Source organism: Aotus nancymaae, unplaced genomic scaffold (genome assembly GCF_030222135.1).
Source record: "Aotus nancymaae isolate 86718 unplaced genomic scaffold, 86718_ANA_hifiasm-v0.15.2.pri h1tg000036l, whole genome shotgun sequence".
Classification (NCBI taxonomy): domain Eukaryota; kingdom Metazoa; phylum Chordata; class Mammalia; order Primates; family Aotidae; genus Aotus; species Aotus nancymaae.
The window spans coordinates 82,705,975-82,729,059 of record NW_026988450.1 but is presented as its reverse complement, the minus strand read 5'-3'; the positions used below and the strand labels follow the sequence as shown (position 1 = coordinate 82,729,059).

At 46.5% G+C, this 23,085-nt stretch overlaps 1 protein-coding gene across 4 annotated transcripts in view; it reads left to right on the top strand.

The window, feature by feature from the left end:
- Window positions 1-23,085, top strand: part of ZFAT (zinc finger and AT-hook domain containing) — a 257,157-nt gene that overhangs the window by 79,471 nt on the left and 154,601 nt on the right. For all 4 annotated transcript variants that reach the window (XM_021675915.2, XM_021675914.2, XM_021675917.2 and 1 more), the window contains 3 exons: window positions 9,561-9,746; window positions 11,994-12,144; window positions 20,855-22,311. In XM_021675915.2, the coding sequence (XP_021531590.2) occupies window positions 9,561-9,746; window positions 11,994-12,144; window positions 20,855-22,311 (1,794 nt within the window). The remainder of the gene's footprint in view (window positions 1-9,560; window positions 9,747-11,993; window positions 12,145-20,854; window positions 22,312-23,085) is intronic.

The window sequence follows — 23,085 nt, the reverse complement described above, 5'->3', positions numbered from 1 at the left end:
GTCCTGAGTGACTGGCAAGAGGCCTTCCCTTGCTATTTGTTTAATGACTGGATGACTGTACCACTTTGTGAGGTTGGAGGTCCTTCCTCTCTTTCCCCACTTTACTGAGTGTCTGTGATGATTTGGGCACTGCGGAAGACTTCCAGTGAAATAGGCTAAGTCCTGCCAGGCCTTACTGAACTACACCCAACTAGGGAAGACAGACAAGAAACAAGTAAACAAATACATAAACAAGCCACTCACAACAACTGCCCTCATCAGTAGGGACTGTTTGTGTGAGATGGTTTGCTAGATCAGAACTTAGAGCACTAGATCCCAGTGGCAGGGGGTCTGCAATTGCAATGGTCTGAATTTTTGACTTAACGGTTTTTCAGCTTTACTATGGTGCGAAAGTGACATGCATTTAGTAGAAACTGTACTTTGAATTATAAATGTTGATCTTTTATTTCTATTTTGTATTACTATAAAATTTGTATTTTTATTATTATAAAATAGGCTTTGTGTTAAATGATTTTGTCCAAATATAGGCTAACGTAAGTGTTCTGAGCCCATTTAAGGTAGGATACGCTAAGCAATGATACTTGGCAGGTTAGGTGTTTTAAGTGCATTTTTGACTTAATGACAGTTTTGACATAGGATGGATTTATTGGAATGTAACTCTCATTGTAAGTTGAGGAGCATCCGTATTTAACAACACAAACTTTTCCTACTTCCCAAAGGCCTGCATTCTACCATACTCAGGTAAAATGATTACCTTCTAACATACTGTGTAAATTAGTTATTTATTATGTTTTAAACTGATTGTCTCTTTCCCCGCTAGCGTGTAAACTCCAGTGGGCAGGGCTCTCTCTCTGTTTTGTACACTAAGGTATTACAAATGCTAGAACAGTGCTGAACACTCCATAAGTATCTGCTGAATGAACTGTGGCTAGTAAAGAGCAAATAAATGCTGTAGTGTGTACATAATTTCCAAGTAAATATTTATTTCTTTTGTGCAGAAATGATATTTTGTTTGAATATAGACACTTAAGAAAATTTGAAAACGGGAAAGTGAGAAAAGAAAACCATCTCATGAAGAGAATATTTTATTTAGTAGTAGGGAATAATTGTTGAATGTGTTGGAGATAGAAATTCTGTTTTCGGAGGAGACGCACTTGGTATGAATTCTTTACCAAACTCAGGGGAGGGTAACCAGCAAGCAAACATAGAAACTGAAGAGGTGGACTTGAAATCCGACCTGAAGTTGACCTGTCCCTTCCTAGTCACAGCCAGCCGCTCTTCTGCAAATAAAAATGCACAGAGCCTGTTGAATTTGCCCCAGGTTCCAGCAGCACCAGGTAGGGAGGATGGGGCTTTGGGTCAGGAGTGAGTATCCCACCCACAGTGTGCTCAAATAGCCCACCTGTCCTGGGATCCTGTGGGTGGGGAGTGCAGGCTGGGAGCCAGGACTTGGCTGGGAAATTCCCTGTGAGTTCTTGAGGCTGTCTCCTCTCCCAGCCACTGAAGAACCAGTGGTGCTGGCAGTGGGGACTTACTAAATAAATCACAGTCACTTACAGAGACCGGAAACCAGGGGTGTGACTCCCTGCCTCATTCTGAAGCAAACACCCCATATACCAAGACAGCTTGGGGTAGGAAACCGGCAGACACTCACACCCCACCCTGTGCTACACCTCTCTTCTGTTATCACAATTGCACAAGGTGACGAGTGGCTCTGGAGCAAGAGTGTGGGTGTCTGCAAAGTGTCCTTCTCTGTTCGTGTTTCCTGTAAAACTCATAGCAATGAATTTGCTCATGGTAACTGTATTAGTTTGTTTTCACACTGCTGATAAAGACATACCCAAGACTGGGAAGAAAAAGAGGTTTAATTGGACTTACAGTTCCGCATGGCCGGGGAGATCTCAGAATCATGGTGGGAGGCAAAAGGCACTTCTTACACAGTGGCGGCAAGAGAAAAATGAGGAAGAAGCAAAAATGGAAACTCCTGATAAACCCATCAGATCTTGTGAGACTTATTTACTATCACGAGAATAGCACCAGCCCCCATGATCCAGTTACCTTCCCCTGGGTCCCTCCCACAATGTATGGGAATTCTGGGAGATACAATTCAAGTTGAGATTTGGGTGGGGACACAGCCAAACCATGTCAGTAACCATGGTTGAAACTAACTGCAATTTAGTGAATCAAGCCATGGTTTATGGCAGCTTGGAGGGCTCTTGTGCATGTGCAGTGTGGGTTGGGCAGGGCAGCTTGTTTCTAAGCAGGTCACCATACAAACTGTTTTGTAGTTGGTGAAGTCTCTGTTCCCAGAATGGTTCACAGGTAGTGTTGTAGACAGCGTTCCTTTGAGATGGCTGGGTGATAACTGCCTGATGATTAGAAATTGTACAGAAGGACCCTCCACCATCCCATCCCCCGCTAAAGGCTTGGGGTTGCTGAATCTACATTAGAACCCAGACTTTCTGTCATGGTTCTTAGCATGTTGCTATATCATTGCCCAATAAATTTCTAATCTTTTTTTCTTTTTTGAGACAGAGTCTTGCTCTGTTGCCCAGGCTGGAGTGTAATGGCATGGTCTCAACTCACTGCAGCCTTCACCTCCTGGGTTCAAGTGATTTTCCTGCCTCAGCCTCCCTAGTAGCTGGGTTTACATGTGCATGCCACCACATCTGGCTAATTTTTGTTTTTTCAGTAGAGGTGGGTTCCACCTTGTTGGCCAGGCTGGTCTTGAACTCTTGACCTCGTTATCCACCTGCCTCAGCCTCCCAAACTGCTAGGATTACAGGCGTGAGCCACTGCACCTGGCCAGAAATTTCTAATCTTAGTTGTTTTTGATAATACTAGCTGGTACATTATGTTGTATATTTATTTAATTTCCATGGTAGATGATAAAAGTCTTAAAAACAAAGCTAAATCTAAAACAAGATATTTTGAATTGAACGAACTGAAGTACTTCTGACATAGGAGGAGGGCTTTGTTTGTTGGGAGAATGTGGAGGTAGGGGTTTTCTTGCATCACTGTCTCTGGAGAGCCATGGTTTCTGCTCCAGTTGTGTGGGTGCATGGGACGCTCTCATGGCCATCTGGAGCCACCAGATGCTGAGAGCAGAGGTAGGAAGCTCGCCCCAAGATTGCCTCTGACTACTAACTTAATTTCATCTGGTCTTAGGATTTCTAAATTTGGTGCCCATCAAGGTGACTGCCAAGAGCTGGGAGTGTGAGTAGCTGTGATGTGTGGTTGAGAGAGTCTTTGGGTTGGTGTCCCAGATATGTTTTCAGAAGGCAGAGAAGATGAACATTGATGGGATGTTTAATATCTTTCCGGGATTTTCCTAGTAATTGTGTTCTTTCTTCTTACAGCAATCTTTTGAGGTTCTTATTTATACTTTATTTTTTAGGAGTGATTTTAGAGAGATTAATCAATTGTCCAGAGTTCCATTGCAAGTGGTTAAATTGTGTGCTACCCCAGCCTCTCTGACTTCGGAATGCTGCATGCCCACAGCCTCTCTGCAGTGGTTCCATTAACCAGCCTCTGAGCTGCTCAGGCCAGCTGGTTTGTAGCGAGCTCACAGTATGATGCAATGCAGCAGCCATGCGCAAGAGGGAGAACCCATACCCATCGACAGCTATGGAGTTTGTAAAAGGAGAGGAAGCTGGAGGGGAGTGTAGGCAGGACAAAGTAGAAAAGTTTATAGTCAGTAATTCAGAGGAAGCAAGAGACTATTGAAAAACACCTATTGAAAGTCCATGATACATGTGAGCTGAAGATGAGAAATGCCAAGCCCTTAGCAAAGCTTTCTCAGCATGACTTCTAGCTTGGGTCCCCGAGGCATTTCAGTGGAGAAAAGGCAACTTTGAAAAGTACAAAGGTGGGTCAAGTGAGGACATGGGGAAATTGGTGAACAACCAGGTCAAGTGGGAATGAGGACTTTGGTATCTAAAAGGAAGTGGACAGAAAATTACTAATGAGGCTGTTGTTAAAATGTCTTTCTCTTTTACCCTATACCCTCCTTGCTTTCCACAAAGGTGTATTGAGTACCGGCTACACACCAGACCTAATGCTGGGGATGAGAAGCATGCAGTCGAGCGGCTGTTAGAGAGCTGGGTTCAGGGCTGTGAGGAGCATGGCACATGCAGGAGTGCAATGGAGAACCTGATGTTTCTCTGCATAAAGCATCTGCTTTCGTAGGCCAGGGTGTCTGGGTAGCATCTGGGTCTCCATGACAGTTCTTCTCCTGCCTCACCTCCCACCCCCCACATACTGGGTGTTTTACCAGGAGTTATTTGCTACTCCCTAAATGCACCTGGCATTTGCCTCCAAGTGAGCATGCATGTTCTTTTTCTGTGGGACTCTCGTTCTTTCCGCAGTGCTCCAGGCCTTGAGGGATGTAAGATGAACTTACATCTCCAAGGACCATTTCCAAGGCTATTCAGTGTGGTGCCTGGCACCATGGTTCCTGAATCAGTTGGAAAACTTGGTGTGGAAGCTTCTGAAGCTCTCAAGAATAGAATGCAATGTGCATGGACTGTGGATCCATGTTGCATGAGGTCCCAGAGAATTGAGGTTGCTCCTGGAAGCAGCTTTGGCTGCAGGTAGTTTGCTTGAGTGGTAGTCCTAGGAAGCAGGAGCTATGGAGGGAGACGAGTGGGACAGGGAAGGAGCAATGCCAAGGGCTTGTTAGTGGGGTCCCTGCTATATGTACTGGGGATTTGATTCTCAAGAAGCTACCATGGACAAGGCACAGTAGCTCACACTTGTAATCTTAGCACTTTGGGAAGCCGAGGTGGGTGGATCATTTGAGGTCAAGAGTTTGAGACCAGTCTGGCTAACATAGTGAAACCCCATCTCTACTAAAAAAGTAAAAAATTAGGTGGGTGGGATGGTGTGCACCTGTAATCCCAGCTACTTGGGAGGCTGAGGCATGAGAATCACTTGAACCTGGAAGTAGAGGTTGCAGTGAGCCGAGATCGTGCCATTGCACTCCAGCCTGGCAGCCTGGACAACTAAGTGAGATTCTGTCTCAAAAAGATGCTGCTATGGTGACTCCAAGAATTGTCTACCTGGACAGCATCCAGAGCACTGCTTCCACCTTAGCCATATGGGCCATGGGTTATGAGGAGAGTCCGCTGTCCCTTGCTGAGGGGAGGACCAGAGCCTGCACTCTGTGTGGACCTGAGGCGGGTGTGGTCCAATGGGTTGTAGGTATGTGGTGTTCTGTCCCCTACTGTTTTGTCTCTTCCAGGTTTTTTTTTTTCTATCTCTCATATTTTTCACTTCTTTTCCTTCTTTTCTCCTTGCAACCTCCTTACTCCTCTCTACATCCTTATGTAATAGTTCCACCTCTTTGTATGTGAGGGCCTTAGAATTTACAGATTTATATGTTGTTCGGTCTGACTTCCCATGTGGTTCAGAGTCTTTTCCATAGCACTTTCAGTGGTGTCTGTGACTTCCTGGAAAACCCTCTTCAGAAACGTGTCTGAAAAACACCCTTTCCTTGGACAGCTCTAACTGTTGAGAGTTCCTTTCTGTGGTCTGAAATCTATTGTGAGGGACATCTACCCATTGGTCCTAGCTTCATCTTTTTGAACACGACAGAGCAAGTCTTCTTTGTTGTCTGGCTCCAGCCCTTTATATGCTGGAGGCCTATATTAGGCTTCATAAAATCATGAGAAGACATGGGCCCAACCTCCAAGAGGTCACAATATGGATAAGGCATATCAACAGATAATTGCAATCAGTGTGGGAAGTCCAACCATTGGTTCAGTGCTGTGTTTGTGTAAGGAGGATGGAGGAAGTAAGAAGGTAAAAGGGACAGAGTATCACAGAGGAGGGGAGATCTGAGCTGCCTTTTGGTTTGTCATTCAGACAAGCAGGGATGTATGGATCAGAACGTTGTGCAGTGCATGGCTGTGTGCAAAGGTCCAGGAGCTGTAAACAGCACCAGGTGTTAGTCAACTTGTGGTTCAGCATTGATGGAGCCCAGAGGGGTGGGAGGTAAGTAGGTGAGGGTGTGTGCTTGCAAGTCATGGCCTTGATGGTACAGGGATAGTGGGAGAGGATTTATGGCAATTCTTGGAGGACTTTACCTAGCACCTTTTCGTAATGGAGATGGGAAGGAAGCCAATGGAGGGTTTTAAGCAGGCAAGTGAAAGGATTAGATTTGGATTTTAAAACAATTCACTCTAGGGTCTAGGGGGAGGATGGTTTGGAGAGTGTTAGTCAAGATACTGTTAGGAGAGGCACTGGTTGAAAACGAGTTTAATATTGAGAATGTTCTCTCGTGTAAAAACATGCCCAGGCACAGTGGTTCTAGGGCGGGTTCAGGGGCACATCTGTGCCAGGAAAGCCGCAGGATCCACCTCTCTCTTTGTGATGCCTGAGGCATTATCATGGTCTTTCACTCGGCCTCTCCTCGCTGCTGCATTGTTGCCTCGGTTCTGGCAGTGGACATACCAACACTCAGCTGAGGAAGAGAGGTGGTGCTTTCTTCATGAGGAAGGAAAACCACTCCTGGAAGACCCTGGACTGTTCTTTTCAGACCCCATTGGCCAGGCTTGGGTCCTGTAACCCTAGATTTTAGGACGGAGCCACATTCCGAGTTCCTGGAGTGGGAGGTGGCATTACCCTCAAGGAGAGACAGGTGTTGGGAATGGGCAGGGTGGATACCAACAGTGTACATCCCAAAGCAGCCACAGGGAAGGAAACTCAGAGCTGTGGGAATGGTGAGGGAAGAGGTGAGGTTCTTGTCCACTCTTTTCTTCTCCACCAAGGCCAACTCAGGTCTCTACTGGTTTTTAAAATGGCATGGCACCAGACCTTAACCCACATCTGGGCACCCAGTTCTGCCATGTGTTCTTAACATGCGGTGCCGAAAGCAGAGTCCAGACGCAGTCGATCTGGTGCAGAGCCTGGCGGTCTCTTCAGCTGCTGCTTCTTAGTGCAGGTGAACGTGGTTTGGTTTCTGTTGATTCATGCTGTTAACCTGGGTTGAGCTTCTGGCAAGCTCTAATTCTCAGGTCTTTTTTTTAATGTGAACACATCTATTCCTGGCATATCACCCACGTATTGAATTGTATCCCATGGTGAATTGCGGTGTAAAGTAAAACATCATTTTAAAGCAAAAAATTCCATAATCTGTTGTTTCTACCTTTTTATAGCATTCAATATATTCTGCTATAGTTATTTATGCATGTGTATCACCCAGTATGTAGGCCACAAAAAGAACTTCTGTGACTCAGGCAATTTGTAGACCTTTTGAAATGTTTTTATTATAGGCACTAAATAGTAAAATAAAACAAAAACTGCTGTTAGGCATGATGCAAATCAAGCCTACAAAATGTAGGCACTGCCAGTGACTTTGAGATCACTTGTTTCCCCATTCTGCAGCTTTACAGGGGTCATCCTGTTCTTCAAGGGAGGGACGCGTCTGATGGTCTTGACTTTTTCCCTTTAGCCTTAGAGAGTGATGTGCAGTTCTGTCTGATTCATGATCTCATCTATTCATGCTTTTCAGTTCAATGTTATATTTAATGCTGATGCTAGTTATATGATTAAGGACCTTTTCCAGTGAATTAAAGAACTTCTGTAAAACTGTTTCACTAGGTCTTAAAAAATGGTCCAAGCACCTGGATTATGGGATAAACATCCAAAAAAGCTTCATAGAACCTATAAAATTAGAATGTTTGTTTTGACAGTCTGCCATTAGCCAAGCTTTTTTCTTGCCTCTTCTTGAGAGAGCTTTCCTTTAACCAGCCTGCCTCCCTAAGAAAGAATACTTCTCCATTTTATCTTTTCCCTTCAGGCATTCCTTGGTACCTTTACTTGGGGAACTGCCTTCAGGCAGAGTTAAATCACAGAAAACAGACTGACCGAACGGCCTCTGGCTGTCTCCCTTTGGTTGCTCCTGTTTCTGTCATATTACTGCACGGTGGTTCCTACCTCGCCTCCCCGATAACCCCACCTGGCGGCACTTGCCAGACCGCCGCCTTGCGCCTCCACATCCCACCTCCCTTCCTTCATCCATTTCCACACTCACGGCTGAGAAAGGCTTATGTGGAATTGTTCCCTGTGCATTTGTCGTATGTTCTGAGGAAGTGATTTTTGGGCAGGTTATTTCAGGTTTTGTGGCTCTGTTTCTAAGAAAGAGAAACCTCCTTTGCCTGCCTTCCCTATATTTCCTCCTCGCTCAGGAGTCTCAAACAGTGTGCATCCAAGAGATGGCTCCTTTGTTCTTCACTTGGTTGTCAAAGATTTTCTTACCCCTCAGGCTAATGCCAATGGTAGCCATGTGGAACTAGCTGCTATTCTTTCTGTGGCTGACACGTTCCCTCTTCAGTGTATTTCAACATTTTCGAACCCGTTCAGTTTGCTCTCTGCAGCAGCAGCACAAATATAACCCAGCTGTTCCTGGCTCTCCATCATGGCCTTCCAGAGGCAGCAGACAGGCCCCAGGCATCGTTTCCCTTTGCTCTTCCATTGTTTTAAGAAACTGTAGACTAGAGTCAGCCTTGAAAAATCAGAAGATTTCATGTAGGAAATCTAGATTTCTAGTCTCGCTGTGAGCCGTCAGTAGACGTGACTCTGTCTTCCCACCCAGCAGGCTGGTCGTCTGTGGGAACTTGAGTCTCCTTTCCTTCCAGCTTCTCTCACTCCTCAGGCCTGACTGGTCTTCATGCACATCGATGTTTCACCCCTGGTTCCCCAGAGGAAGTTTCCAGACTTCTCATGGCCATTCAGGGCCCTCTGGGACCTAACTCTGACGCCCTCCCCTGGATTAATTTCTGTCTCCTTGCTTCCTCATGAAGTGGTCACCACACAGGGTGCTTGGGCACTGGTTTACACCTTGGCTCTGCTGTCTATCCCTAGATTGGAACACCATTTCCACCACACCCACTCCTTTGCCTTCATGCCCTTGCCTGTATTTCCCGACCATTGCTTCGCACATGCTTGCTTTTTATGTGCACCGAGGGTTTACCTCCCCATGAAGTGGAGAATCTACCATGCTTTCCTGTAACTATCTCAGGTCGTTTCTCATTTCATTTGGTGCATAGCAGACTGCCCTGGATTGCATGTGCTGTTTGCATGTCTGTCTCTCCCCTTGCACTGCAGGGCCCTCGAGGGCAGGGTCTGCACCTTATCACTCTTTTTGTCCACCATGCCTGGTATACAGACAGTGGCTGATAAGTGTAAGTAGAATAAGTGAATGATTTATTTCTTGGAAAATACATCTTGGAGACCTTGTGTTCTCTGCAGTGTTGTTTATTAATGACTCTGAAGTGCGCTTGGCCTCATGAAAACAAGACAAGAATCTATTTCTGTTTCACCCGACAATGTGCGCCCAGGGCCTAGGTGATGACCTGTTGTGGGTAGCAGTGAACCTGTACTGAATTGAGTGAAGGAGTGCAGTGCCGCTGTGGTACCTGCATGACTCAGTGGTCTGCGTGGCATTGCAGACCACAGAGCTGTACTTCCTTCATTGTCCCATGAAGAGTCGTGTTTACCCTCCAACTCTACCACTGATATAAAAGGATACCTTACGCATCTTGGTATTTGCTCCTTAGGTAACGAGTCTGACCTTGAACTAGAAAAGAAGTGTAAGGAAGATGATCGAGAAAAGGCCCCGAAAAGACCACGGTCACAGAAAACAGAGAAAGTCCAGAAGATCTCAGGAAAGGAGGCCAGACAGCTTTCTGGGGTGAAGAAACCCATCATAAATGTGGTTTTAACTGCACACGAAGCTATTCCAGGTGACTGCACCAAGCGGGAAAGGACAAGCCAAGACCCTTGGCAAGTCCATGCTGACAGCAGCCTGATGTCACAGTCTGAATCGGAGCATAGAGCTGGTGCATTGGTGGGGCTCTCCAGTTCATCACCCACTAATTCCAGAGGATGAGACCTACTTACTGCCCAGGTGTTGTGGTTAATGGATAGAGGGGAATAGGGTAGCTATGAGGGCTGCTGCTCCTGCTGCGGTGCCATAGTCCCGCTGTGCCGCTCCTGCTGGAGTAGTGGTTCCGGGAGCAGTTTGTTTTCTTTGTCCCCTCACCTAGCTCCTCTGCTGAGTGTGTGCCTTCCCCTCCAGCTCGCAGCAATGCTATCCTGAACGTGGGGGTGGCCCATTCAGCCACATGCATGCAGGCTGCTGCTCCAAAACCCGTGCTAACTCTGCCCACCTTCTGTTTTGTATTTTTTTTTTAACCTCTGTACACATAGAAAAGACATAAACTGACATAGACAACCACTGTTTCCATCTCTCAAAGAATTAGAGTTCTGTTCTTATCTTTCTTTTAATTAAAACAGTGGGAAATGTCCTAAGGGGGTATCCTGGGATGCTGCTGATCTTTTTGTATTTATAGAAGGAGTCACCAAATATTTTATAATACTAGAAACTTCCATCTCCCTATTCTTTTACATGAAATAGCCAATGGATATGTGACACTACACGTGTACATGTGCATGTGTGCATGTGTGCATGTGTGTGTGTGCGTGTGTGCGTGTGTATGTGTGTGTGTGTGTGTGTGTGTGTGTGTATATATATATATTTTTCTTTTTTGAGATGGAGTTTTGCTCTTGCCTCCCAGGCTAGAGTGCAGTGGTGTGATCTCGACTCACTGCAACCTCCACCTCCCAGGTTCAAGTGATTCTCCTGCCTCAGCCTCCCCAATAGCTGGGATTACAGGTGCCCGCCACCATGCCTGGCTAAGTTTTATGTTTTTAGTAGAGATGGAATTTCCCGTGTTCACCAGGCTGGTCTCAAACTCCTGACCTCAGGTGATTCACCTGCCTTGGCCTCCCAAAGTGCTGGGGTTATAGGTGTGAGCCACCACACCCAGCCTGACACTATATTTTTTTAAAAAAGTCTACTTTAGGATAGGACCCTTAATAAAAAAGCAGTTTATAATAGTGGATTTCAAAGTATGATTTTTCTCCTATACATTTGAGATGATTGCTGTCAAATAAAATTTGAAAATTAAGTTTAGGATGTTAAGGACAGCTGCAGCCTTTCAGTGTCTGTTTTCAGTGCTAAGAATAACTCATTTAAAATGAAAACTCTGACTAAATTCTCCTATACTTCACTGCAGATTGAGGTGATCAGAGAACAGACCATATAAAATTGTGTGACTAGAAGAACTTTCTGGAAAGTTACTTTGTCTGCCCTACTCACTTCAGAACAGTATTATTCTGGAAAATAAGAAGTCCAGAGAGAATTTCGTATTTACAATTGTTGCTAGAGAAACTTTCTACAATTTTCTAAAAATTAGTGGTAGTATTATGATATTTCTTTAAGCAAGGGTGAAAAGTATAATTAATTCCATTGCAATTTCAGAAATGGGGTAAATTGGATCTTTTTCTTTAATGCAGTTGATGCACGCAGGCATACACACGCACACACACGTATACCTTCATATGAAGTGTCCACTGCTGTAAAAGGCTTTTGATCATTTAATTGTATAGAACTGCAGAAGTAAAGGTGACCCTTGAGATTTTCCACCTCAAACCCTTAATTTCATATGGTGGAAACCGAGATATTGAGGCAATGTCATATTTGGGACTGGACCCAGCTAGCTTAAATTTCTGTTTACAGTCTGTTCTACTGCTCCATACTATCTTGATGCAGCTTTAAATTTACTTAAAGTTTGACACAGGTGATCTTGTATAAAACCTTGCAAGTAACATATATATGTATATGAGTATATGTATGTATATATATATGTATAGTTTTTAACCTAAGTGGATCAAGTGAAAATATATCTCAAGAGGACGTTTAGACAGATTATTCGAAAACCTGTCCTTACTTTATCAAATGCATACACTCTCACACACACATAACACACACCCAAAGAATTTAAACATATGAGCTCAGTGAAAACTATCTTGCATGGACATCATTCATTATTGAAATACACTTCCAAGCACCATTCCCTCAGCTGCGATGGGATCAGTGGTCAGTTTCGCTGCCTCTCAATAAGCACTGCCTTTTGCATCAATCTCAGGTGCTACCAAGATTGTGCCAGTGGAGGCTGGGCCTCCTGAAACAGGAGCTACAAGTTCTGAGACCACTTCAGCAGACCTGGTGCCTCGGAGAGGGTACCAGGAATACGCCATTCAGCAGACACCTTACGAGCAACCAATGAAGTCAAGCAGGTAAAGTGTTTTTTTCTGTGTAACTTCAGCCAGAAGTTGAATGCGAGTGAGCTCCACAGAGTGCAGGAAGGATCAAGATGCTTGTTCATTTAGATTCTGCTTATACACTTACTTATAACAGATACAGATCCCTTGATTCAGTGGTAGAATTAACCCCTCCATTGCAGCCCTTAGTGTGCTGGCCGAGCCTCCAGCATGTTACGGAGTAGCATGCTTTTAGAACTGAGCACCAATTGGCTTAATGAAGCCAGAGCATTTTACTTAAAGCAAACCGATTTTTAACTTTAGTAAAAAGAAATAGAAACATGACCTTAGTAAGGTTTTAGATTTATATAGCTGCACTTATTACAACTTAAAAAATCTTTATTTCCTTCTCACTTTGAAAAGTAACGTAAGTGTGTTGTAGAAGGCTCACAAATCCCATATGCTGTAGAGTTAAAGTAACCTGGAGTTACTCTTTCTAGAGGTAACACCTTTTGATAGTTTAGTTTGTGTGCCTCTGAAAGTTTTTTGAAATATATTAACATATATTGCTTTAATTTTGTTGTTTTTTTCAAATACTAAATACCAAAAGTATTGTTTTCAGCTTTTTTTAAAAAGCTTACTACACCTTGAAAGTCTTTCATTTTTAGTACATAGTTTAAAAAGCTGTGTTTGCTATTATGTGGACATATTTTAGTTTATGTAGCCAGTTTTTACCACTCAGGACAATGCAGTGATTAACGTTTTGGTACATCCATCTTTTCATACTTCAGGACTTCCTGTGGAGTCAATTGCTAGAGTTGAAATTGCTATATCAAAGGATATGAGTGCCTAGTGCTTGACTGACATTAAAAACTCTCTCCAGATACATTGGATCAGTTGACCACCCGTAGCAAACCAGTGTGTTTCTCTACACTCTCCCCAAGTTGTCTGCCTTTAGCCTGTACCTGCTGAAGTCAGTTAACAAACTCTGATCCCCAGAGGTCTGAAAACATTTCTCCCAACTGGAATGAAAGACAGAGAAAATGCCAGTTGCCAATGGTTGTCCTCTGTTTCTGGAAGAAGAGAAATGGGGTGTTCTTGAGTAGAGCATAAGCTTTAGAATGAAACAGACCTAGTAGGCTCTAGACTATTCTACATGAGTTCAGCTCAACAAATTGAGCACTTCTTGTGTGCTGGGCACTGGTGATATGACAAAGAATCAGCCAGATGCAGCCTCTGCCCTGATGAAGCTTACACTCCGTTGAACTTGACACAGGTTAACTTTGCATCTGTCATTCGTTGCACAATTTTAAGACTGTCTAATAGGATCTTAGTTTAGTGATGAGAATAAGAGATAAAATATGCAAAGTGCTTGGCAATGTAGTGCTCTCATTAAATTATATTATTATATCATGTGGTATGCCTCATTAATTTGTAGCCTCAGTCCTCTGTTCTTGTAAATGTGAACAACTGAATTTATTGATGAAGTTGTAAAAATACATTCCTTTGGTGAATTCATAATAGAATTAAGTCTCTAAAGTCATTCTGTGTTTCAAGTCAGGTTGATTTGTAGACCTTAATTAATTATCTTCACAATATTTCAGGGTCTGTTGGGGAGGGGTACAGCTAAATGGTAATCTAGTTACAGGTAAATGCACTGAATATTTAATCAAGAGATCTGGGCTATATTTTTATTGTCATGTATTCTTTTAATATTTTATTGTGAAAATAATACAATAACTGAAAGAGATGTTTTTGGGTAAGGATTTTACTTTGTAAAATTTGTTTAGAAACTTTTAGGTTATATGATTTTTCTCTCATGACAAAAGATACAGACTTCTTATATAAAAAATTTTAGAAGTTCAGAAAACTGAGGGAAAAGGTCATTTATGATCTTATTACCCAAAGATAACTATTTTTAAATGTATCTCCTTCCAGTCTTTTTTCAGCATGTATAGTTTATAAAATTGAGTTTATATTTTATATGTGATTTTGTATCTCACTTTTTAAAACTTTTTTTTCTTTTGAGACAGAGTCTCACTCTGTCACCCAGACTGGAGTGCAATGGCACAATCTTGGCTCACTGCAGTCTCTGCCTCCCAGGTTCAAGCTATTCTCTTGCTTCAGTCTCCTGAGTAGCTGGGACTACAGGTGCGTACCACCACACCCAGCTATTTTTTTTTTTTTTTTTTGAATTTTCAGTAGAGATAGATAGGGTTTCACTATGTTGGCCAGACTGGAGTCTCGAACTCCTGACCTCAAGTGATCCACCCACCTTGGACTCCCAAAATGCTGGGATTACAGGCGTGAGCCACTGGGCCCAGCCATCACTTTTTAAAACTTAATAACATTATACTTATATGCCTTTGTTACTCAAATTGACCACAAAGATTTTGCTTTATAGCAACATGACATAACTTCATGAAGATATAGTATAATCAACCCAACACTGGAGCCAACAAGATCTTTTTAAAATGCTCATCTGATTGTTACCCTTTAAGGCTGTGCCTTGCTCTTAGGGGTACAGGAGGCTTCTAAGACTAGCCCTGCCACCTCTGAGCCTTGTCCACCTGCTGTGGTCCCCCAGTTCTCCTGCTCCTGCCATCTGCTCCAGCCATCTGGGCCTCTTTTCACTTCCTTCATCTCTCCTTGCAGATGTCCCTTCCCCTTCCCGCATGCCTTTCCTCCCCTTGCTTAGTTAATGCCTGTCTGTCCTTTAGCTTCCTGCTCAAATGTCCTGTCCTCAGGGAGGCCTTTCCTGTCCCTAGACCAAGTCAGTCTACCGTGACTGGGCTCTCGGAGTGTCTGGCCCTTGTCCTTCTCACAGGGAGCCCAGTCGTCCTTGTCTGTCTACCTTTGTATTTAGTATGTAGGCTGGCCTGTGGCTCTTCTTGGAAGGTGAGCTCCAGAGAGCAGGACTGTGCTTGTTTTCATTCCCTTTTGTATCCTCAGTACCTGTACCACTTTTTTAAGGGAATGAATAAGTGAAGAAAGATAAACATGCAAACTAGTTCCCTACGTTGGTACTTTCGAGCAGCTTCCCATTCCTAACTATTGCGGAAAATGAGCCATGAGCACCTTCATCTAAATTTTGTATTCTTTCTTTCGGATAAATTCCCAGAAGTGGAATAACCAGATTAAGAAGTCTTACCTTTTAAAGTTCTGCTGGATTTCTTTGTAAAATGCAGTGGTGAGAATACCTCTCTCACTGAGGAGGCAGCATATGGAGAAAAATGACTTAATGGAACTCACATGGACATCAAAGCTCTGGCATCGGTTCACCGTCGCGGTCAATGACGGGCTTGTGAGTCAGATGGAGGCTGCGTAGCGTCCTTGTCAGACTCACTGCCCTCTAGGGGAACCAGGGCACCGAGGGCTTTCCCAGGTAGCTGCCTCTTAATACAAAAAATCAGAGCAAAAGATTCTCATTAAGACCATTTAGATCTTGCAGTAGAGGAGATATACAAAGTCTTGATTTATTTATTTAATTAATGTTATGAATTCAGGGTTTCTTTCTTTGGCATTCTTTGTGCCAATAATATGTATCCCCTTCTGGATATCTTTGTCGTTTGAGAAAGATCCAAATTACTTTCCTTAAATTAGCCTTGGGCTTAGCATGCAGGCATACTAGTAACTTCCAAATTTAAATATTTTAATCACATCATGTGAACGGTACCCTCTGGTATTTACGGACTGCAATCCATTTAAATATTTTAAATTTAAAGACAAGGCAACCTATGTTGGTCAGACACAGTTGTTTGGATAGTTTTATAACTACAGACTTTACAGTCAGAGTGGGTACAGTTTAATGGTATCTAGTTAATAGCACTACGTGATTATTAGTATGTCTGAGCTCGTTTTTGGATAACCTGGACACATTGTCCAGAGAGCAGTTAGGGCTGGAGAACAAACCTCGCTTGCCTCCTTAGATTCATCTGTCAGTGCCTGTGCCTGGTGCCTATTGTGGTACTTTGGTGACTGTCATCTGCCGGTTTCAGAAACATGTCTTGCCCATTCCAACAGCAATGGAAACCTCACAGGGGGAGCCTTCTTTATGGTACAGTTACTCTGGAGCAGGGTCACTGTATGACAGTGATTTCAGGGAGTAGAGAGAATGAGCATGAACGTGTAGGCTCTAGAGTCAGAGAGTCTTCCTGGATTCAAGTCCTGGCTTTTCCACTTAACCAATTGTACAACATGGGGCAAATACTCAGTTTTCTCATCTGTAAAATGGGTATAATAATACCTTTGGGCTTAAATACTTAGCATAGAGTTTGTCATACTACATATACTCAATAATTATTAGCTGTTATTATTACTGTCTCATTCAGCACGCACATTACTGTATTGAAAGAGACAGAATTCATGAGGCAGGCGGACTGTAGAGTCCAGCCCTACTAGGATTGTGGGGTGTCGCCTATTGTTGTGCTGAGGCACTGGATCTGAGAAATAAAGAGACAAGACACCAGAGGACTGGATAAGAGCAGCTGGGCTGGGGGGCCAATGCGACTTGCAAGCAGAGACAGGTGAGGCCCTGAGTGTCCAGGCTTGTCTGTATTTATTAGGTATAGGTTAGGGGGAAAGGTAGAGAGTGAGGTCATCTTAAGGACAGTGATAGGGTCAAGACAGTCACATGAGTGATAAGCAAGGGGTCCAACCCCATTAGGTCACTGAGACAAGAAGATGGGCAGAACAAGGGGCCCACCCCCATGAGGTCACCGAGGCAAGAAGGTGGGCAGAACAAGGGGCCCACCCCCATGAGGTCACCGAGGCAAGAAGGTGGGCAGAACAAGGGGCCCACCCCCATTAGGTCACCGAGACAAGAAGGTGGGCAGAACAAGGGGCCCACCCCCATTAGGTCACCGAGACAAGAAGATGGGCAGAACAAGGGGCCCACCCCCATGAGGTCACCGAGGCAAGAAGGTGGGCAGAACAAGGGGCCCACCCCCATGAGGTCACCGAGGCAAGAAGGTGGGCAGAACAAGGGGCCCACCCCCATGAGGTCACCGAGACAAGAAGGTGGGCAGAACAAGGGGCCCACCCCCATTAGGTCACCGAGACAAGAAGATGGGCAGAACAAGGGGCCCACCCCCATTAGGTCACCGAGACAAGAAGATGGGCAGAACAAGGGGCCCACCCCCATGAGGTCACCGAGGCAAGAAGGTGGGCAGAACAAGGGGCCCACCCCCATGAGGTCACCAAGACAAGAAGGTGGGCAGAACAAGGGGCCCACCCCCATGAGGTCACCGAGACAAGAAGATGGGCAGAACAAGGGGCCCACCCCCATGAGATCACCGAGGCAAGAAGGTGGGTAGAACAAGGGGCCCACCCCCATGAGGTCACCGAGACAAGAAGATGGGCAGAACAAGGGGCCCACCCCCATGAGGTCACCGAGACAAGAAGATGGGCAGAACAAGGGGCCCACCCCCATGAGATCACCAAGGCAAGAAGGTGGGTAGAACAAGGGGCCCACCCCCATGAGGTCACCAAGACAAGAAGATGGGCAGAACAAGGGGCCCACCCCCATGAGGTCACCGAGACAAGAAGATGGGCAGAACAAGGGGCCCACCCCCATGAGGTCACCGAGGCAAGAAGGTGGGCAGAACAAGGGGCCCACCCCCATGAGGTCACCGAGGCAAGAAGGTGGGCAGAACAAGGGGCCCACCCCCATGAGGTCACCGAGACAAGAAGATGGGCAGAACAAGGGGCCCACCCCCATGAGGTCACCGAGACAAGAAGATGGGTAGAACAAGGGGCCCACCCCCATGAGGTCACCGAGGCAAGAAGGTGGGCAGAACAAGGGGCCCACCCCCATGAGGTCACCGAGAAAAGAAGGTGGGCAGAACAAGGGGCCCGCCCCCATGAGGTCACCGAGACAAAAAGGTGGGTAGAACAAGGGGCCCACCCCCATGAGGTCACCGAGGCAAGAAGGTGGGTAGAACAAGGGGCCCACCCCCATGAGGTCACTGAGGCAAGAAGGTGGGCAGAACAAGGGGCCCACCCCCATGAGGTCACCGAGACAAGAAGATGGGCAGAACAAGGGGCCAACCCCCATTAGATCACTGAAGCAAGAAGGTGGGCAGAACAAGGGGCCCACCCCCATTAGGTCACCGAGGCAAGAAGATGGGCAGAACAAGGGGCCCACCCCCATTAGGTCACTGAGACAAGAAGATGGGCAGAACAAGGGGCCCACCCCCATTAGGTCACTGAGACAAGAAGATGGGCAGAACAAGGGGCCCACCCCCATGACCTGAGGCAAGGAGGTGGGCGTGTGCAGCAAGGAGGGTGCAGTGTGTGACATCTCTTACCTAGGGGCAGGCAACTTCTAAGAATTTCTAAAGGAGGATGCTCTGAGTCAGCACAGTAGCAACAGAGCTGACAGGGTATACAGCCACCTAGGTGCGATTATACCGGAGGGGTTTTAAGCCCTTGGATATACGTAGGATTGCCAGCCTGAGGCCAGCTTTCCACAAGAACTGGATGTAAGATACTACAACTCCCTTTCAGGAAGAGTGACTCTTGCTCCAAGCCTGCCATACAGCGGGTATCTTTAAGATACTGAATGCTGCCGCCTGGGCCGACCTGCCACCGGCTGTGTAGTGCATGCCCTTTCAGGCAAGGGCACTACTGCCTAGGCCATTGATTCTTGTCCTGGTGTGGCTGTTTTTCTTTAGTTCATGCTCTGCAATGTGTCTGCTCTAGACATTCCTCTGACTACAAACTAAGATATGATTATCTATGAAGACATTATATTAAAAAGGAAATAAATGAGCAGTAAGATATTCTTCAGGCACTAATTGTGCCGGGTGTCTGCTCTCCTTCCTCGGTATCCAGAAGGGGGGTTACCCACAGCAGACCATGTTTTTATTCTTCACCACATACACAAAATCTAACGCAGTGCCTGAAACACATTGGCAGGTGTTAACAAATGGTGGCCATTTTTGAATAAATGAAATACACAGTTAATAAACAGCAGCCCTGTTTTCCCCATCTGAGTTGTAAACCAACCATGATAGAGGAGGAGGAAGATGGAGAGCCGCACATCAGCTCTGTTACTGACAGAGCCGTGGGAGAGAGCGTGCGGTACAGGTCAGCAGGAGCCTCCTGTTACTGCCTGCAGAATGAGACAGTCCTGCTCTCCCAACTGCTGTCCTGGACCGCTCTGGCCAGGCTCACAGAGGGCCGCTGGTTAAGTGCCCACTGTATCCCATGCTCGCTCCAGGCAGGCACATCCTCACAAAAACAGGCAGAGCCCAACTCATGACTTAGGTCGTGCTCTGAAGTCACCAATCAAATACATTGGTTCTCTTTTCTTGGGAAGGAGTAAGGGTGTGGAGAAAGGCCAGGGATCTTTCGCTGATGGGTGGTCCTCACAAGGAAACTTGCAGAAAGGGAGAAAGAGTCACTCCCAACAGTTGGTTGAGTGAATAGGCAAGTCTGACTTACCCAAGCTATTGACAAGTTGGTTGCATCCAGTCTTACGCAGCAGACTGAATTCATTCCATTAAGACTAGTCCTGTTAAAATATCGCAGAATCCCCCATGTCAGCTTGGGACACAGCTGGTTATTATTGTGAGTGTTGTGGGCAGTACATCCATCTTTCCTCTTCTGTGGGCAGTACACCCATCTTTCCTCTTCTGTGGGCAGTACCCCCATCTTTCCTCTTCTGTGGGCAGTACACCCATCTTTCCTCTTCTGTGGGCAGTACCCCCATCTCTCCTCTTCTGTGGGCAGTACACCCATCTCTCCTCTTCTGTGGGCAGTACCCCCATCTCTCCTCTTCTGTGGGCAGTACACTCATCTCTTCTGTGGGCAGTACACCCATCTCTCCTCTTCTGTGGGCAGTACACCCATCTCTCCTCTTCTGTGGGCAGTACACCCATCTCTCCTCTTCTGTGGGCAGTACACCCATCTTTCCTCTTCTGTGGGCAGTACCCCCATCTTTCCTCTTCTGTGGGCAGTACACCCATCTTTCCTCTTCTGTGGGCAGTACCCCCATCTCTCCTCTTCTGTGGGCAGTACCCCCATCTCTCCTCTTCTGTGGGCAGTACACCCATCTCTCCTCTTCTGTGGGCAGTACACCCATCTCTCCTCTTCTGTGGGCAGTACACCCATCTCTCCTCTTCTGTGGGCAGTACCCCCATCTCTCCTCTTCTGTGGGCAGTACACCCATCTCTCCTCTTCTGTGGGCAGTACACCCATCTCTCCTCTTCTGTGGGCAGTACCCCCATCTTTCCTCTTCTGTGGGCAGTACACCCATCTTTCCTCTTCTGTGGGCAGTACACCCGTCTTTCCTCTTCTGTGGGCAGTACACCCGTCTTTCCTCTTCTGTGGGCAGTACACCCGTCTTTCCTCTTCTGTCTTCCCTCACTTGCTTCCCTCTTTCCCTTTCTGGAGGCCTTAGCCTAGACAGACATCTCTTCCTGAGATTTTCTCAGCTACCCTAATCCAGGTTAGAGGTCTCTTTCCTTTTTTGCCCTGTGCGTATTCCTGTCCATACACACCACATTGTCACACAAACATTTGTCAGCCTGTCCTCCCTCCCCCAAGACTGTGAACTCCTAAAGGACCGTCGCCCCACACGAACCCTCTGATTCTGTTTGTTGAGTGAATGAATGCACCCATCCAGTGTCTGTCCAGTTTTGTTCACTTTTCAGCCTTTAGTGTTTGGTTCATAAAGAGGATGTAGCATTCATGAGGAACATTCAAGGTCTCCAAATGTAACCGTGCTGTCATCTGTTTCTAGGCTAGGTCCCACTCAGCTCAAAATCTTCACTTGTGAGTACTGCAACAAAGTCTTCAAGTTCAAGCACTCACTGCAGGCCCACCTGAGGATCCACACCAATGAAAAGCCATACAAGTGCACCCAGTGCAGCTACGCCAGTGCCATCAAGGCCAACCTCAACGTGCACCTGCGTAAGCACACCGGCGAGAAGTTCGCCTGTGACTATTGCTCATTCACCTGCCTGAGCAAGGGCCACCTCAAGGTGCACATCGAGCGGGTGCACAAGAAGATCAAGCAGCACTGCCGCTTCTGCAAGAAGAAGTACTCCGACGTCAAGAACCTCATCAAGCACATCCGAGATGCGCATGACCCTCAGGACAAGAAGGTCAAGGAGGCCCTAGACGAGCTCTGCCTGATGACGAGGGAGGGCAAGCGGCAACTGCTCTATGACTGCCACATCTGCGAGCGCAAATTCAAGAACGAGCTGGACCGCGACCGCCACATGCTGGTCCATGGAGACAAGTGGCCTTTTGCCTGTGAGCTCTGTGGCCATGGGGCCACCAAGTACCAGGCGCTGGAGCTGCATGTCAGGAAGCACCCCTTCGTGTACGTCTGTGCCGTCTGCCGCAAGAAGTTTGTCAGCTCCATCAGGCTGCGCTCCCACATCAAAGAGGTGCATGAGCCTTCCCAGGAGGCCTTGGTCTTCACTAGTTCCATCAACCAGAGCTTCTGCCTTCTGGAGCCTGGCGGGGACATCCAGCAAGAAGCCCTGGGGGACCAGCTGCAGCTGGCAGAAGAGGAGTTTGCCCTCCATGGCATGAATGTACTCAAGGAAAAGGCCTGTCCTGGGGACACTCAGCTGGAGGAGGGCCAGAAGGAGCCGGAGGCGCCTGGGGAAGTACCTGCCCCAGCTGTGCACCTGGCCTCCCCACAGGCCGAAAGTGCAGCACTGCCACCCTGCCAACTGGAAACCACTGTGATCTCCTCCTCAGACCTGCATTCTCAAGAGGTGGTTTCAGATAACTTTTTGTTGAAAAATGATAGCTCTTCTGTGGAGGCTCATGCTGCTCCTGAGAAGTCCCCGGACACACAACATGCAGACTTAGTCCAGACGCAAGGTGAAGTGATCACACTACTGCTGTCCAAGGCCCAGAGCCCTGGGTCAGACCAGGAGAGCCAGGGTGCCCAGAGCTCCCCAGGGGAAGGGCAGAACCTGGCTGCACTTTCAGCTGGTGACCCAGATCCCAGCAGGTGTCTCGGGTCAAACCCAGCTGAGGCCTCCGACCTCCTCCCTCCAGTAGCTGGTGGTGGGGACACTGTCATGCATCACCCTGACTCTTGCAAAGCTGCCCCTGAGCACTGGTCTGGCGTCACTGCCTTCATGAAGATCCTGAACAGTTTACAGAAGAAGCAAATGAACACCAGCTTGTGTGAGCGGATCCGGAAGGTTTACGGAGACCTGGAGTGTGAATACTGTGGTAAGGAAAGTCAGCGCTGCTGCGTGGCCCTGTCCACTCCCATCATACTGTGGTCACCTTGCATTTGATTTGAGCTTATGTCTGGAACGCCTCCTAAGTGAGCCCCCTTCCTCCATGGTAGATAGGAATGGTGACCCCTGTGTGGCAGTTAGCGCTTGGAGTCTTGTGGAGGCGGCTGGGATGGCCGCACAGTTGACCGTGTTGGCCTGGTCAGGTGTGTGTGCTGAGGGTTACTTATGACCTCGCCCAGAACTCTAACCAAGAAGAATCTTTCTTCTGGCACATGACAAGTTTAAAGTTGCACTTTAAATTGTGGCCAACTATTAGATCAGCCAAGAGAGGTTACAAAAGTGGCTGTCGCTCTCTGTAGGGAGGTCCCAAATAGTGCCCTGCAACTCACAATTATTGGAAGCGTGGCTCCTGGACCTTGTGGGGAACTGGCAGCACAGAATATAGGAAGTCCAGCTCCAGACCTGCTGTCCCAGGAGTGCCAGTAAGAGCTTAGAGACTCGTAGATTTATGCATGTGCATCACGGTATTTGGCACCATAACTGGTTCTCAGCAAACAATTGGCTTCCTCCTCTCCTGGCCTTGACATCATGCAAAAAATGGTAGCACCCTTAATATTTGCAACCTCTCACCTTGGAAAAGTAATTTCCAGACAGAAATGTGGTGAAAAGTAGGAAGGGTGACCCGGACAAGCACAATAGGGAGATAAATACTGTAGATAAAATAATAATAGTAATGAAAAAAATTCAAAAATCAGTCAAAAAG